The sequence below is a fragment of the Myotis yumanensis genome, unplaced genomic scaffold (genome assembly GCF_028538775.1).
Source record: "Myotis yumanensis isolate MYYU_CA2020_CCGP unplaced genomic scaffold, mMyoYum1.0.hap1 SCAF_10, whole genome shotgun sequence".
Taxonomy (NCBI): domain Eukaryota; kingdom Metazoa; phylum Chordata; class Mammalia; order Chiroptera; family Vespertilionidae; genus Myotis; species Myotis yumanensis.
The window spans coordinates 37,275,298-37,292,223 of NW_027223761.1; the positions used below are offsets into that span (position 1 = coordinate 37,275,298).

The window sequence follows — 16,926 nt, forward strand, 5'->3', positions numbered from 1 at the left end:
CCTTCCCACGTTTCTTCCACAAGTTAGGCAGGCTACACACAGGGAGAGGCCGGTGCTATGGTTCCCAGTGACGCAGGCTGTGACCTCCAGGCCATGCTCTCTGAGGGAACCGATGCTTGAGGTACGTACCCAGGAGAGAGCACAGGGCCAGGCCTTGGGGAGGCTAGCTGCCTTCCAGGGCCCGTAGTAGCAGCCTGCCAGAGCCAATCGTGAGCTTACCTCTTGCAGGAATGGTAATGATTTATAACACATACGGACTATTTCTAATACAGGGACGATTCCGACCATTTTACCTGTATGCACACTTATCTTACATGATAGTCACAAACACCGTGGCTGCTCAAGGTTGAACAGTAAATGACCACGTCAGCGTTCAGATCTGAGCGGTCTGTTGTTGCTAGAGCCCATGCTGGCCACCCTCTACTCTATCAGCTCCCTGGCTTCCGATCTCCACGTTCCTGCCTCCCTCCCTCCCGTGGGAAACCAAGTCAGAGGGCCCCCAGACAAGGAAGGGCTTCTGCCCTCGCCCACCCCCCTCCCACTGCTCGCAGGGGGGCGGCGCAGGGACGGGCTGAGAATTCTCAGCGGCAGAGGAGGGGCGCCCGAGGGGCAGGGGCCGCAGGAGGCTCGCGGGGAGAAAAGGGGGCAGCATGGTTCGTGGGAAAAGGCCTGGCGGGGGTGGGGGTGAGAGGGCTGGAAGCTGGCCAGCAACCCAGGACTCTCGCCCAGGCTTTGTCTCTTAGACGACATGACCGTGGAATAAGTTCCTACTTCTTTCTGGGCCTCAGTTTCCCCGTCTGTAGGACGGGCCGATCCACCTCGGCCAAAAGAGGGGGCGTCCTCCGCTGCACCGGGCGAAGGGCCGGGCGTGGGCGCCCGGGAGCGGGCGCTGTCTAGGGTCTCGGCCGACAGCCTGGAGATGGGATGAGGGCTTCCAGCTCAGTCCCGCTGCCTCCCCCCGGCGACAGGGCAGGGTCCGCAGACCCCCGGCTACAGTAAGGGGCGGGGTCGGAGCGCAGCGCGGGCCCCGGTCCCCGCTCTGCGGGGCGCGCCCGCTCCTCCCGCACCTTTCAAGCCTCTCGAAGGCGCGACAGCCCCGAGGGAGGGAGGTTGCCGGCGACACGGTCGCGGCCGGCCGCGCTGCGGCGACGGCGGTGGAGACTGCGGCCCGCGGGGTCCGGAGAGCATCACGTCATCCCCTCCGCCGGGCGCCCGCCCCGCCCCGACGGCGCCTGCGCAGCGCGCGGGAGGGGGCCGCGGGGAGGGCTGTGGGCTCCGCCGCGCTCTCCGCCCTCCTCCAGGCTCGCTCGCTCGGTCCGCGGCGTTCTCGGTCGGCGGCAGCGGCGGAGGCGCGGCGGGGAAGGCGCTCAGGATGCGGCGCGGGGCGGCCCGGTGCCCCCCTGCCCCGTCACGGCAGCCGCAGCGGCCGCGGGGACCGGGCCAGGGCCGGGGGCGGCGGCCCGAGCCGCGGTAGCGGCGGCGGCGGCGGCGGCGGGAGGGGCGGCCTGAGGCCGGGCAGGCGCTCGGGTGCGGGGGCTTCGCGCTCCGCACGGCCTGGCCCGGCTCGGCCCCGGCGCCATGAGCGGCGGCGGCGGCGGCGGCGGCGGAGGGGGCTCGGCGCCCAGTCGCTTCGCCGACTACTTTGTCATCTGCGGGCTGGACACCGAGACCGGGCTGGAGCCGGACGAGCTGTCGGGTGAGTGCGCCCGCCGAGCGCTGGGCCGCTTCCCGCGCCCGCTGCGGCCGGGACCCCCCCTCCCTCCCCCGGCACCCCCCGCTCGCCCCGGCTTTGTCCCGGGAGCCGGGCGAGGATCGGTCGGAAGGACCCAGGGCGGGCGCCGGCGAGGGGGGAGTCGGGCGGGAGGAGGGGACGCGGGGCTCTGAGCCCTGAGGGTCCCGACGGCCTCCCCGCCCCTTGTTTGGGCACCGTCGCCGCTGACCAGGCAGCGGGCCGGGTGAGTGTGCTCAGTCCCGTGCAGGTTGAGTGACTTTAGTATAAAATAAATGGGAGCCCGAACACCCGCTAGGGAGCCGAGAAGGCATCCGCGAGAAAGTAAGTTCCACCCACTTAAAAAAAAAAAAGAAAAAAAAAAGAAAAACTTTTTGAGTTTATCTGGCCTCGTCCCAAGAAGCCTGTGCTCACAGTTCCCCAGAACCGTTCTGACCCAGCCCGGGGCCGGTCCCCGGGGTGGAGAGGACGGAAGACAGTGGACGTGAGCCACACCGGAGGAGTGAGAGCTCTCCTGTCTCTAGAAAGGCCTTGTGCCCGGGCCGTGCACTCTTCTCTGGAGAGTAATTCATGTTCTGTGCGAGGCCGGCGTCATCGGTGCTGAAAGGGCCGTAACTTCGTCGGAGAGAGAGCCTGGGCTGCATAGCGATGCTTCTGAAGTCATCTCTCCAAGGGGAAGTGGCAGGGGAGCCCAGGGCCGGTGTCCCGTCAGGGTGGACATCAGCTGGAGTCGGAACTGTAAAACCCCCATGAATTCCACGGCACCCGTCATCGGAGCCTTTGAATGACAGCAGTTGTGAGAAAGTTTGCGTGTGGAGCGTCCCATGTGCAGGTGTCGTGTGGATCCTCTCTCTAGTCTTGGGTCATGGTGTATGTATGCACTGCAGAGCTTCTCTCCTGAAAGTGGTTATCTTTTGGACTTAATTTACTTTGCTTCAGGGAAGATACACAGGTCTGTTTGTTTGTCTTTGTCGCCAGAAAAATTCCAGTGTTATGAAAAAAAAACTTAGGTGCCTACTTCAGATGACAAAAATGGACTGTCTTTTTAAAAAAATGTGATAAATTGATGACCTTTAAAAGGTCAGAACAAATATACTGTCTCCTTGAAATTAATAGCAGGTGGAGAAAATAAAAATCATGAAGCAGTAACACAGTTAATACGAGGCCACTTGTTGGGAAGCTTTATCGTTTCAAGTTCACTTTTTTTTTTGTCTTCAAAACTCATAGTGCAGAAGTTAATTTTTCCTCTGTTTCACATATTTCAAAGATATGTGACTTTGTGGTGCAGTTGTTGGAATTCGGTTCATGTAATTGAAGGGACCTCGAAGGTGAAAATGAAGCTTAGGAAGGACACAGTAGGGCTAGTGTCCTGTTAGTTAATTGCCTGAGTTTCGGTCCAGTGCTCCTCTCCTGACATTAAACTGCATCTCATTGCCTGGCTGGGTCTTTAGAAAACAGTAATATGTTGAGAAAGACTAAAAATATCATAGTTCTCCCCAGTAAAAGAAACTTTAAGGTGGTGGAATAAACCAGTGTTATATGGTGTGCTTTTGAGTGTTCATTAAATTGTATAGACACGTGAAAAAGGTAAAGTAAATAATTATATAGAATATCTCTGTGATGGGGCAAGTTAGATAATTCATCAATGCAAAAGAGAATGTAAATAAAAAGCATATTACCAAGTGCATCTTCAAAAATGTGAATTCTCTTTAAGTAAATATCTGTTAATTATCTGGCTTTTCAGTGAGCTAAAATTATATTCCTGTGAAAGCTTATTGGGGGTTAAAGAAGGGGGATAAGTTGCATAAAATGTGTAAAGAAGGGTATTTTTTTCTGTATTTTAAAATGTGGTTGCAGCAGTGGAATGTCAAGACCATTTATTCAGTAGGTGGCCTTTGTTAGAATAGGCACTGATTGGAGAATTTCTTTTCTTCATTTCATTTCTGGTGGGTTGGGGAGGGGGGCAATTGAAATCTGGACTACCCAGGGGGAATCTTTGAATAAAACAAAACAGAATACAAATGACTCTATGCAAGTCAGTCTTGAGACCTACAGGGTGCATTTTCTCTGCTGAGCCTGCCTTATAGCTCCCAAATCGGTGATGTCATAGTAAGTAAATGACAGGAAATTGTGAACTGCACCCAGGTGCTCTAGGGAGTTACTGAGGAGTAAGTCTATGATTTTTCCAGCAAATTAAGTTATGTGTGTCAGATAGCCACTATATTCCTTTTTTTTTTTTTAAAAAAAAGATATTTTATTGATTTTTTACAGAGTGGAAGGGAGAGGGATAGAGAGTTAGAAACATTGATAAGAGAGAAATACCGATCAGCTGCCTCCTGCACACTCCCCACTGGGGATGTGCCCGCAACCAAGGTACATGCCCTTGACCAGAATCGAACCTGGGACCCTTGAGTCTGCAGGCCGACGCTCTATCCACTGAGCCAAACTGGTTATGGCTATATTCCTTTTTAAAAAAAATATATTTTTATTGATTTCAGAGAGGGAAGGGAGAGGGAGAGAAACATCAACGATGAGAGAGAACCAAATCATTGATTGGCTGTCTCCTGCACGCCCTCCCCCCCCACCCCCACTGGGGATCAAGCCTGCAACCCGGGCATGTGCCCTTGACCGGAATCAAACCCGGGACCCTTCAGTCCCCAGGCTGACCCTCTATCCACTAAGCAAACTCGTTAGGGAAGCCAATAAATTAAAAAGTGAATCCAGAAAAAGCAAATCAAAGATGCTCAGTGTTTCTTCTGGTTTTGTGGAGGATTAAGATTCATTGTCTTGTTGCAAGTATACAGTTTGCTATGTTGAATATAGACCCAGATCATTGGTTTTTATAGTAGACTAGAGGCCCAGTGCACAAATTCGTGCACCAGTGGGGTCCCTCAGCCTGGCCTGCGGGATCGGGCCAAAACTGGCTCTCCAACATCCCCCGAGGGGTCCCGGATTGCGAGAGGGCGCAGGCCAGGCCGAGGGACCCCACTGGTGCACGATCGGGGCCGGGGAGGGATGTGACAGGTTGGCCAGCCAGGAGGGACTGTGGGAGGGCTCCAGGGCATGTCCAACCTGTCTCACTCTGTCCTGATAGGCCGGACCCCAGCAGCAAGCTCACTTACTGGTCGGAGCATCTGCCCCCTGATGGTCAGTGCATGTCATAGTGACTGGTCAACCAGTCGCTGTCTGCCCCCAGTGGTCAGTGCACATCATAGCAAGCAGTTGAGCAGCTTTAGCATATCATTAGCATATTACACTTTGATTGGTTGAACGGATGACTGGATGACTGGACACTTAGCATATTAGGCTTTTATTATATAGGACGCTCCCTGTCACCTCTTGCTCTTTCTTGCATACTTAAGCATTTAGGCAAGCTATGTAGTTTATTTATTGTGCAAGGAACTGAGGAAGGTGTGAAATTATTTTGTTTTCTTTTCTGGTTAATTGAAGAAGTTCTTTGGGTTGGAAGGATAGAAGGTACTCTATGAGTGAAGCACAAGAATAGTCAATTTTAGGAGATTGTATTTGCTTGTTAGCTTTTTGAGCTTGTCGGGTAGATAAGCAAATTTGAAAGAATCGCTTTTGATTTACATTTTCCATTATTGTTGGCCCATCCTAAGTGGGAAGGCAGATGGTAGTAGAGTCCAGTACCTCTTTCTACCCCTTTGATGGCTGGGTTTCTGTTTCACGTTAAAGAATACTGTGTGTGATTGTCCTGAGGCATATCTTTTTGTATTTTTTAGCTTTAGAAAACAATGTTTGGTGTTAATTTCACACCAAACATTGTCGTGAATAGTACAAAGAACTTCAATACATCCTTTTCCCAGATTCACTGATTGTTAACATTTTGCTCCATTTGCTTTATCATTTATGTGTTCTCTCTTTCTAATATATATAAACAAGTTTATTGAGATATAATTAACATACTATATAATTTACTTAAAGTGTACAGTTCAGTGGTTTTTAGTATATTTCCAGAGTTGTGCAATCATCACTACAATCAATTTTTGAATATATTCACTGTCTCCAAAACCCATACTCCCCATTTCTTCCAATTCCTTAACCTCCAGTCCTAGTCAACCACTAATCTCCTTTTGATCTTTATAGATTTGCCTGTTCTGGATATTTCATAAAAATGCATGATTAATGCATCATTAATGTTACTAGAGGCCCGATGCACGAAATTTGTGCAAGGGGCTTGGCCCTCGCAGCCGTGGCTTCATCTGGAAGGTCATTAGGCTGTCCGGTCTAATTAGCATATTGTGCTTTTATTATTATAGATAGCATGTAGCATGTATTTCTTTTTGTGGCTGAATAATATTTCATTGTATGACTATACCACATTTTATTTACCCATTAGTTGATGGACATTTGGGTTGTTTATACTTTTTTATTATAATGAATAATGTTGCTGTGAATATTTGTGTACCTGCTTTTGTGTGGACATATGTTTTCATTTCTCTTGGAGTGGAATTGTTAGGTCATATGGCAACTCTATGAGAAGTTACCAGACTATTTTTCAAAATAGCTGCATCAGTTTACATCCCCACTAGCAGCATATAAAGGTTCCACTTTTTCCACATCCTTACCAACACTTTTGAATATACTAGTAGATATCCTAGTGGGTATGAAGTGGTGTCTCATTGTGTGTGTGTGTTTTTTCCAAAGTATAAGAGAAAGTTTATTTAGAAAGTTAGGTAGTAGAAGTGAGCCTGCTGGGCTGTGTAGGCTCAGGACACAAGTTACAGAGGCTGAAGAAGGCCTCTTGGAACTTAGAAAGGCAAAGGTAACACATGTGGGTGCGGGGCGGGCGGGGGGCGGGGGGGGGGGGGCAAGAGAGGGGAAAAGAAAAGGCCTCATTGTGGTTTTGATTTGCATAACCTTGATGGGTAAGGATAACTTACTTAAAAGAAGAAAAAAAAAAAAGGGCTGTTTCTTCCCAGAGATGAGTATCTGAAAAGTTTTGATGAGCCAGTTTTAAACAGGGAGTCAGTATGAGCTAAACTTAATTTTTATTTTCCTCTACCAGCCTAGTCAGTTCTGTGCACATCCTCTCATAGTCGCATCTCTGCTCTAAGGCCTAGACTCTTTTCTAGGTGAAGTGAAACTCAAATCCTGATAGCTTACCTCAGGCATACGTGACACTTTCAGAGATAAAGGTTGCTGGGGGGCAAAGGAAAGGGGAGGCCAGGGAAGAGTTCCTAAGTTAGGTGGTGTGTTTCCTTTTATAAAGTAGAGCAAGTAAGAAGTCAAGAGAAGAGACCAACATACAGAAACAATTACAGAGCAGCCCAAGGCATTTATTTTAAATTTAGTTGGAGAGACTGAATATTCTTAAACATAAGAGAACCCCACTTCACACTCCCTCAGGTAGGGAGGATCACATTGAAGGATCACATTTTACTTGAATGACATTGGGGCCCTGATCCTCTCTTCTTAGGAGGAAATCCTGAGTCAGTGTTTGATGGTTAAACCAAATTCTTTTAGACTCTGCTCAGCCCTTCCTTCCTTCCTAGATTAAAAATAAAATTTTCTTTGCTTAAGGCCTCCTTTGGCAACACCCATTTCCAGTGCTATAACCTTTCATAAGCTTGTTTTTTGGCTAACTCTGGTGGAAGGTGTATTTGGATTTGGCTGGGCTCCTCAATTCCTGTTGCCATGCCTGGATTTGAATTACTATCAAGCGGTTTTAGAGGTCTTTCAGGAACCTAGGTACACAGGAGGGTAACTATACTTGATCTGTTTTAGGTTCCTATTACCTAGCATCCAGTGGAAGAGAAAGCCTTGCCTTTTAGAAGTTGATCACTTATTTATATATATTACTAGTGGCCTGGTCCACGAAATTTGTGCACATTAAAAGGGAATTAATTAGAGGAAATATTTCAATATTGCTATTTGCTCTTTTTCTATAATAGAAGTGTCAGAGATGAAAGAAAATTAGTAAAACGTATATGAAAATCTCCCTCCTGTCAGAGTCTGGGGTGCGCTGCAGGACCCAGAGTCAAGTCCCTGCCCACCTGCGCGCACCTCGAAATTGTGCGAGACCCAGACCCGGTCAGCCCCACCCCTGTCAAGCCCCTCCAGGCAGGGGGTGCAGCCTCAGGTCCCCCGTCAAGCCCTGCTGGGTGGAGGGGGGGCGCAGTTTCAGGTCCCCTGTCAAGCCCTGCCAGGTGGGGAGCACAGTCTCAGGTGCCCCATCAAGCCCCGCTGGGTGGGGGGGTTCAGCCTCAGGTCCCCTGGCCTGGCGCCGGGGCGGGGGGCGCAGCCTCAGGTCCCCCGGCCCTGGTGTGAGGGCACGAGGGCGCGATGACCATTTGCATATTAGCTCTTTATTATATAGGATTGATTTCAGAGAGGAAGGGAGAGGGAGAGAGAGAAACATCAATGATGAGAGAATCATCAATTGGCTGCCTCCTGCACACCCCCTACTGAGGATCGAGCCTGAAACCCGGGCATGTGCCCTGACTGGGAATCCAACGGTGACACTCAACCACTGAGCCACACCAGCAGGGCTAGAAGCTGTTCACTTCTTCTTTTTTTTTTTTTTTAAATATATTTTATTGATTTTTTACAGAGAGGAAGGGAGAGGGATAGAGAGTTAGAAACATCGATGAGAGAGAAACATCGATCAGCTGCCTCCTGCACACCTCCCACTGGGGATGTGCTCGAAACCAACATACATGCCCTTGACCGGAATCGAACCAGGGACCCTTCAGTCCACAGGCTGACGCTCTATCCACTGAGCCAAACCGGTCAGGGCGAAGCTGTTCACTTCTTAAGAAATTCAGTGGTTACATACATGGTATCATTGCCAGATTTTTAGATTTGCTTTTCAAAAGTTATTAAGTGAAGCAGATATTGGTCAAATGTCTGTTTTCCAAATGTTCTGTGATGGCTGATTTTTAGTTTAGAGTGTATAGAAGCTTGGACTGGATGTGAGTGTCATGGGGAAAAATGAGATCAAGTACCTGCTCTCAAACTGTTTAGAGTATGTTTCCAAGGGATCTGGTATAAAACTCCAGGAAGTAAGATGGGAAGGGTTATGGCTTAGACCAAGTTTCTCAGATATTATAATTAGGATATTTGCTTGATTGTCATCCATGGGATCTGTCATAATGTCCTATTAAAGCAGTGGTTCTCAACCTGTGGGTCGCGACCCCTTTGGCGGTCGAACGACCCTTTCACAGGGGTCACCTAAGACCATCCTGCATATCAGATATTTACATTACGATTCATAATAGTAGCAACATTATAGTTATGAAGTAGCAATGAGAATAATTTTATGGTGGGTCACAACATGAGGAACTGTATTTAAAGGGCCAGGAGGTTGAGAACCACTGTTAAAGATAGCCAGGTTAGTAAATTTTTTTGTTCATTAGTTAGGGCAAAATTTTAGTAGGCCATTTGTGATCTATTGTATGGGCTGAACTAACTGGGTTAGTCTAAAAGATTTTCCTGGAATGCTGAGTCCTAAGCAGGGAGAAGTTATGTGGAAGTTCCTTCATTCTTTTGTGAGTGTGGGAGTCCCTGATTTCTAAACCATTTCCATTTGGCAAAACATAATAAGAGGGTGCATTTGTTTATACTGGTCACAGAATCAAAAAATGTCAGAGCTAGAAATCAGTCCAGCCATCACTTTTGACAGATGGTAATCTACACTAATAAAAGAAAACATGCAAATTGACTGTACCTTCGCTATGCCTTAAGCCACGCCCATCAGCCAGTCAGAGCGACTATATGCAAATTAACTCAACCAAGATGGCGGTCGGCAGCCATGGAGCTGGAGTAAGCAGGAGGCTTGGTTGTCCCAATGATGGAGAAAGCCAAGCTTCCCGCTTGCCGCGGCCTGGCTCTGAGCTCCACTCAAAGCAACAAAGTTTCAATTATAAAAGGTAAATAAATCCCAGAATAAAAAAAAGAAAAAGAAAAAAAGGAGAGGCTGGGAGCTTCCGTTGCCTGGGGGCTTGGCCAGCCTGAAAACGGCCCTCAGCCCCTCACCCAGACTGGCCAGGCACCCCAGTGGGGACCCCCCACCCTAAAGGGGGTGTGGCCAGCCTGCAAACAGCCATCAGCCCCTCACCCAGGCTGGCCAGGCACCCCAGCGGGGACCCTCACCCTGAAGGGGGTGTGACCAACCTACAAACAGCCGTCAGCCCCTTACCCAGGCTGGTCAGGCACCCCAATGTGGACCCCCACCCTGAAGGGGGTGTGACCAGCTGCAAACAGCCATCAGCCCCTCACCCAGGCTGGCCAGGCACCCCAGTGGGGACCTCCACCCTGAAGGTGGTGTGACCAGCCTGCAAACACCCATCAGCCCCTCACCCAGGCTGGCCAGGCACCCCAGCGGGACCTCCACCCTGATCCCGGACACCCTTCAGGGCAAACCAGCCGGCCCCCACCCATGCACCAGGCCTCTATCCTATATAATAAAAGGGTAATATGCAAACTGACCCTAACAGCAGAATGACTGGGAATGACTGGTCACTATGACATACACTGACCACCAGGGGGCAGACGCTTAATGCAGGAGCTGCCTCCTGGTGGTCAGTGCGCTCTCACAAGCCAGGCTGATGGCTGCCAGTACAGCAGTGGTGGTAGGAGCCTCTCCCGCCTCCTCAGCAGCGCTAAGGATGTCCGACTGCAGCTTAGGCCTGCTCCCCGCTGGCAAGTGGACATCCCCTGAGGCTGCTGGGCTGCCAGAGGGATGTCTGACTGCCAGCTTGGGCTCGATCCCCCAGGGAGTGGGCCTAAACCAGCAGGTGGACATCCTCCGAGGGGTCCCAGACTGCAAGAGGGCATAGACCCCCCCCCCCCCCCACCCCGTGCACAAATTTTTGTGCACCGGGCCTCTCGTGATTTTTAAAAAAATATATATTTTATTGATTTTTTTTACAGAAAGGAAGGGAGAGGGATAGAGAGTTAGAAACATCGATGAGAGAGAAACATCGATCAGCCACCTCCTACCCACCCCCCACTGGGGATGTGCCCGCAACCAAGGTACATGCCCTTGATCGGAATTGAACCCGGGACCCTTCAGTCCACAGGCCAACGCTCTATCCACTGAGCCAAACCGGTCAGGGCTCTCGTGATTTTTATAAATGACTATATAGTTTTGCAATACACTTTTAAACAGTTGGATTTTTTTTCAGTCCTACTTAATATACAAATTTTTGTTCTGCATCACCCAGCAACTTAGAAAGAACTGTTAGAATCCAGGTCTTCTATCTGCTGTCTCACCATTGATGAGATTATTTTAAATTATAGATTTGGGAAAACCAAAGCAGCGACTTAATCATTAAATAGCAGAGTTGTGGCATGGCCTCTTTAATTCAGTCTCCAACCCACATTTCAGTAGAGGAGCTCTGTCAGGAAAGGAGTCAGGTCACTCGTTTTCTGAATTGTAGTTAAGGCTGGATATTATTTTGTGTATATTTTTTCCTGTTTCCCCACTCTTATCAGTTCTGGAAATGTTTTTCTTAGAACAAATAGTTATTAGGGGTTTGTTTCTCTGAAGCTCCCTTTTTGTGTGTGACTGTTTCAGGATGTTTTATGCTTTTTGTTTGAGGTCTGTTTTCTTTGAGAAAAAAAAAAAAGGTTTTGCATTTGCTAACCTCAGAAATTCCTCAGTGTAGCCTGCAGTTTGCATCTTTTGTGGTTGTAGTTTGGAGCTGGCTGTGACTTCTGGTTTACCAATTTTTATAATGAAATGATATGGGAAGCAACTTTCAGGATTTTTAAAGGCAGGAAGAGAGAGGAGGTAATGATTTAGAATTAATAATTATAAATCACGATTTACAGGCCTACCTCAGAGATACTGCGGGTTTGGTTCCAGAGCACCATAATAAAGTAAGTCATTTTCTGCTGGTAGAGGATCTTGCCTTTAATTTGAAAAACACACAACCTCAGTGAAGTACAGTAAAGTGAAGTACAATAAAATGAGGTATGCCTGTGTAAGTGAGTAAACCCAATTTAGAAAAAGCATGCACTTTTGTTATAATGCATTAGAATTACTTTCCAGGAATGTCACAGGGTTTGGTTCTCAGTTGTGTCATCGCTGATGCCCTTTTCTTTCTTTGTTTTTGTAGTTGTAAAATAATGGCCCTCTAACAATGTGTTAGTCTTGTTATAAATTTAGGGATTAAAGATAGTGCTTTACATAGTAGTTGCTTGATAAGATTTGTTGTATTAATTATGAAAAAATCAAGATTACCTATTCAGATTTTTAAAGAATTGTATATTACCTCCTCTTTTTTATATATGGTATAATACTTAACTTTTTAGAATAAATAAGCCAAATTTCCACAGCTTTTCAAAGTTCTAAGTGAAGAATGTAGCAGAGGGGAATGGCAAAGATTGTTTTTTCATACTCAATAAGCTGAGGGCCAGAGTCAGATTTATAGGTAAAATGGTGTGATGGGAAAGGCATTTTGTGCTGCACTCTGATTATTTTATAATTTTTAATTTATACAGGTAAATTTTATAATAGTTCAGATGAACCTGTACATTTTTTGTTTTTTAATGAATCTTGTTTTAGTTTATTTAAGCATTTCTATTAACTCAGGATCATAATCTCTTATTGAGAACAATAAGACAAATATTTAGAAGTATTATCTGCCAAACTGATTCATCAGTTTTGCTTAACTTTGAGGTTTTGTTTGTCCCAATAATTTTTAATCCCTTTTTTTTTTTGCTAAGTAATTACCTAATCTTCTCCCACCCCCATTTTCTCACATCATCTGTCTGAAACACATTATTTCCTCTGCATTTCTATTGTGTGGAAGGTGATATTTAAGCATTTGCTCGTTTTATCTTAGAGGAATGTTTAATGTTTTATTCAGCTGATCCAGCTCTGTTGGCTGCTTAGCTCAGTTGATTATGAGTGTTGTCCATTTAATGAGGCCAAGGTCATTGAGTCCATTTCCATATGGACCAGTTAACTTTGTTCTACCCACTTTTATGCTAGCCTCAACTGACCATCCCACTTGCAAGTACACTCTGGGGCATAGGGGACAGGGACATAGGCAAGAAAGTAATGCTAGAGTAGCACTTCATTCCTGTTATTTTATAGACTAGAGGCCTGGTGCACGAATTTGTGTACCAGTGGGGTCCCTTGGCCTGGCCTGCAGGATGGGACTGAAACCAGCTCTCTGACATCCCCCGAGGGGTCCTGGATTGCGATAGGGTGCAGGCCATGCCGAGGGATCCCTCCAATGCACAATCGGGGCTGGGGAGGAATGCAGGAGGTTGACCAGCCCGGGGTGGGGCAGGGGGGAGGAGGGACACGACCGACCGTGGGAGGGCTCCAAGGCATGTCCGGCCTGTCTCACTCAGTGCCAATTGGCTGGACCCCAGCAGCAAGCTAACCCACCGATTGGAGCATCTGCCCCCTGGTGGTCAGTGCACGTCATAGCGAGTGGTTGAGTGGCCTTAGCATATCATTAGCATATTACGCTTTGATTGGTTGAACTGACTGGACACTTAGCATATTAGGCTTTTATTATATAGGATGATAATTATATTACTAGACATGTATTGTTTATTAAATACACTTCAGTGTCAGGTCCCAGATGACATTATTTCCGTTTTATAGATTAGAAAACTGAAATGCAGAGAATTTAAGTAATATGACCTAGATCAGCGGTCGCCAACCTTTCGGACTTCACAGAACACCAGTGACCACTGGTTGGCAATTGCTGCTCCAAAGGTTTCCTTAAACCAGCGGTCGCCAAACTTTCGGACCTCACGGACCACCGGTTGGTGACCGCTGACCTAGATCATATAGCAAGAATGGGAAGCCTGTTTTCTCTGTCTCAAAACCTCTTCCACATAACTTTCTGTTATTGAAAGACCAGCTTAATGATGGCACATTGTTTGCATAGATGTATAGATATAGTTGATGTCCTTGAAGAGCTCATAGTCTTCTGAGTAGTCATACATGTAAACCAATAACTGCAGAAAAGGATCAGCTCAGCTGGTGTGCTCAGTGGTTAAGTGTTGACCCATGAACCAAGAGGTCACCAGTTCAATTCCCCGGTCAGGGCATATGCCCAGGTTGTGGGCTCAATCCCCAGTAGGGGGCATGCAGGAGGCAGCTGATCGATACTTCTCCCTTATCGATGTTTCTATCTCTCTATCCTCTCCCTTTCTCTCAAAAAATCACTTAAAAACATATTAAAAAGGAAAAAAAAGAGGAGCAGATAATGGTTCAGGAGAGGGAAAGAGTTCTTTTCTTCAGCTTTTTAGTTTGTCTTGCAGTATTTACTATGAAGTGCTTAGCTCTGGATATGATCCTGAACAAAAACAATACTCGGATTATTTATTGATTAATTCAGTGCTCATTTAATATGTGTAAAAATACCTATGAGCCTATACATAAATTATAGAATCTGAGGGTTGGACCATGTAAGAAATAGTATTTTTCTCTCTCTAAAAATAAAACTGAGTTATAAAGTACGTATTTCCTATAGGGAACTTAGAAATTATAAAAAAGGTCTGGCCAGTGTTGTTCAGTGGTTGAGTGTCGACCCATGCACCAAGAAGTCATGGTTTGATTCCCAGTCGGGGCACATGCTGGGGCTGTGGGCTTGATCCCCAATAAGGGGGCGTGCAGGAGGCAGCCAATTGATATTTCTCTCATCTACGTTTCAATCTCTCTCTCCCTCTCTCTAAAATCAATAAAAACATATTTTAGAAATTATAGAAAGATACAGAAATAAGTCACTCAAAATTCTATCCAGATTTAAGCCGTTAGCATTTGATGTCTTTCTGTAGTACCTTCTAGTTTAAAAACGTTTTTATTGCAGTATATCTTAAATACAAATCGTAAGTATGTAGCTTGACATGTTTGTAACCATCACCCAGATTAATTATTTTCAATTTTTATCATACGTGGGTTTATGTGTGTATACTTTTACATGTGAGTCTGTCAGTGATATGTATTGAAAATATATTCTCGTAACCTTTGTGTATTCTCATTCTCTATGGTGACTTACTTTTGAGGAACAAAAGTTTTTAGTTATAATATTGTCCAATTTTTCAGTCTTTTTTTTTTTTAAATATATTTTATTGATTTTTTACAGAGAGGAAGGGAGAGAGAGAGAGAGTTAGAAACATCGATGAGAGAGAAACTTCGATCAGCCGCCTCCTGCACACTTCCCACTGGGGATGTGCCCGCAACCAAGATACATGCCCTTGACCGGAATCGAACCCGGGACCCTTTGGTCCGCAGGCCGACGCTCTATCCACTGAGCCAAACCGGCCACTGCGAATTTTTCAGTCTTTTCTCTTTTTTTTTTTTTTTTTTTAATATATTTTATTGATTTTTTACAGAGAGGAAGGGAGAGGGACAGAGAATTAGAAACATCGATGAGCTGCCTGCCTCCTGCACATCCCCCACAGGGGATGTGCCCGCAACCCAGGCACATGCCCCTGACCGGAACCGAACCTGGGACCCTTCAGTCCGCAGGCCGACGCTCTATCCACTGAGCCAAACCGGTTTCGGCATCAGTCTTTTCTCTTTATGTTTAGTGTATTTTGTTTTCTATTTAAAACATCTTTGTTTCCTCGTAAAGGTTTTATTGTTTCACCTCTCACATTTAGACCTGCAATCCCAGAGCTAACTTTTAAACACTATGCTATAGCACTACTTTGTACTGCTTGAAAAAAGCTCCCCAACTTCTTTTGTGTGGGAGAGCTATTTTCAGCACTCTACAGAGTGAAAGAGAAACATTTCCATTGCTCTCACAGCTGGGCCTGAAGTACAACAAAGCTTTTGATATGACCAATACAGTGCTTTTAGGGCACATTTATTAAAACAAATGCTAGTCTTTGTGCTTTGATTTAGTATCAATTGGTAAAATTTTAGTGATTAGGAAACTCTGTACAAAAATAATTTATTACTATAAAAAGTCTTAAGGTTAAAGAAAAATTTCTTCTGTTATTGAGGGTATCTTGACAGGAGGCTCCCAGATTCTTAAGTCTGTGCGCTCTGGGGAAGAAGAGGCTGTTGGGGCGGGTGGTGGGTGGGGTGGGGGGAGGTCCCCTATTTTAAGGTGTGGATTGAAATTTGGATGTATGGACATGTCAGTGTTCTGGGTACAGCCATATTTGCTGCTCTGGGCTCTACTTTGGTATGCATTCTGTGAAACAGATAGATGTTGTCACTTTCATGCAGCAGAGGCTTCCTTCTTGGGAAGCATTTGGGAATTTCCAGGGCATTTCTGTGTCTTGTTTTTCTAGTTATAGATTTAGAGGAGACTCTTGCATGTATGGCTGTTCTTTTGGGAGGAAAAGATCTATTTGTTGAGTACCCTATTTGTTGAGTACCTTGTGTGCTCCATACAGTTAGGTCCCATATAGTTTACATATGTTAACTTGCTCAGTCCTCTCTATAGGCCTATGAAATAGGTATTATCCCCATGTTACAGATGAGAAACTGAGATTTATAGAAGAGAGACCTTGAGCAGGTTACGTAAAATTCAACGAGACATGGAACTAGTATTTGAATCTAGATTTGCCTTGTGTTTAAAGTCTTCTCTTCCATTATAGTGTATATACCACAGGATACTAGTATACTGTAGTACCTTCCTGGCTTTATCTGGGTGAGAGGGCCTTCAGATTTGTGAGGTCTGTTTCACCTGAAAGAGATACAAGTTTACTCAGGTGTGTTCATGAATTCTGGGAGAGGTTAGCTTTGAAAGATAAATTTTTATGTCTCTTTAGCACTTAGCATAGAGCTGTGTACATAGTAGGAATTTGCTTGAGTATGGAATAATGTAGTAATGTAGCAGAATGGCTGAGTGTGGGGTAGACAAGGTCTCAATCCCACGGTGGCTGGGTGGAGAAAACATCACTCTGACTGCATATATTTGTAGCTTGGATTTGAGGTGTTGGATGAATTGTTTTGATTAAGTCTTGCACATTTAATAAATATTTGTAGATTGATATGGTGATGAATTGTGGGGATATTTTCTTTTTTTAAAATATATATTTTATTGATTTTTCACAGAGAGGAAGGGAGAGAGATAGAGAGCTAGAAATATTGATGAGAGAGAAACATCGATCGGCTGCCTTCTGCACACCCCCAACTGGGGATGTGCCTGCAACCAAGGTACATGCCCTTGACCGGAATCGAACCTGGGACCCTTCAGTCCGAAGGTCGACACTCTATTCACTGAGCCAAACCAGCTAGGGCTGTG

At 46.2% G+C, this 16,926-nt stretch overlaps 1 protein-coding gene across 3 annotated transcripts in view; it reads left to right on the forward strand.

Annotated features, from left to right (window-relative positions):
* The first annotated feature begins 1,529 nt into the window (after nucleotides 1–1,529).
* The window catches only part of DENND5A (DENN domain containing 5A), an 81,336-nt gene continuing 65,939 nt past the window's right edge, over nucleotides 1,530–16,926 (forward strand). For 2 of the 3 annotated variants that reach the window (XM_070425330.1, XM_070425331.1), the window contains exon 1: nucleotides 1,531–1,696. In XM_070425330.1, the coding sequence (XP_070281431.1) occupies nucleotides 1,579–1,696 (118 nt within the window). In that variant the 5' untranslated portion in view covers nucleotides 1,531–1,578. Of the gene's footprint in view, nucleotides 1,697–16,926 lie in introns of all 3 variants that reach the window. The other variant, XM_070425332.1, reaches the window with a different exon arrangement.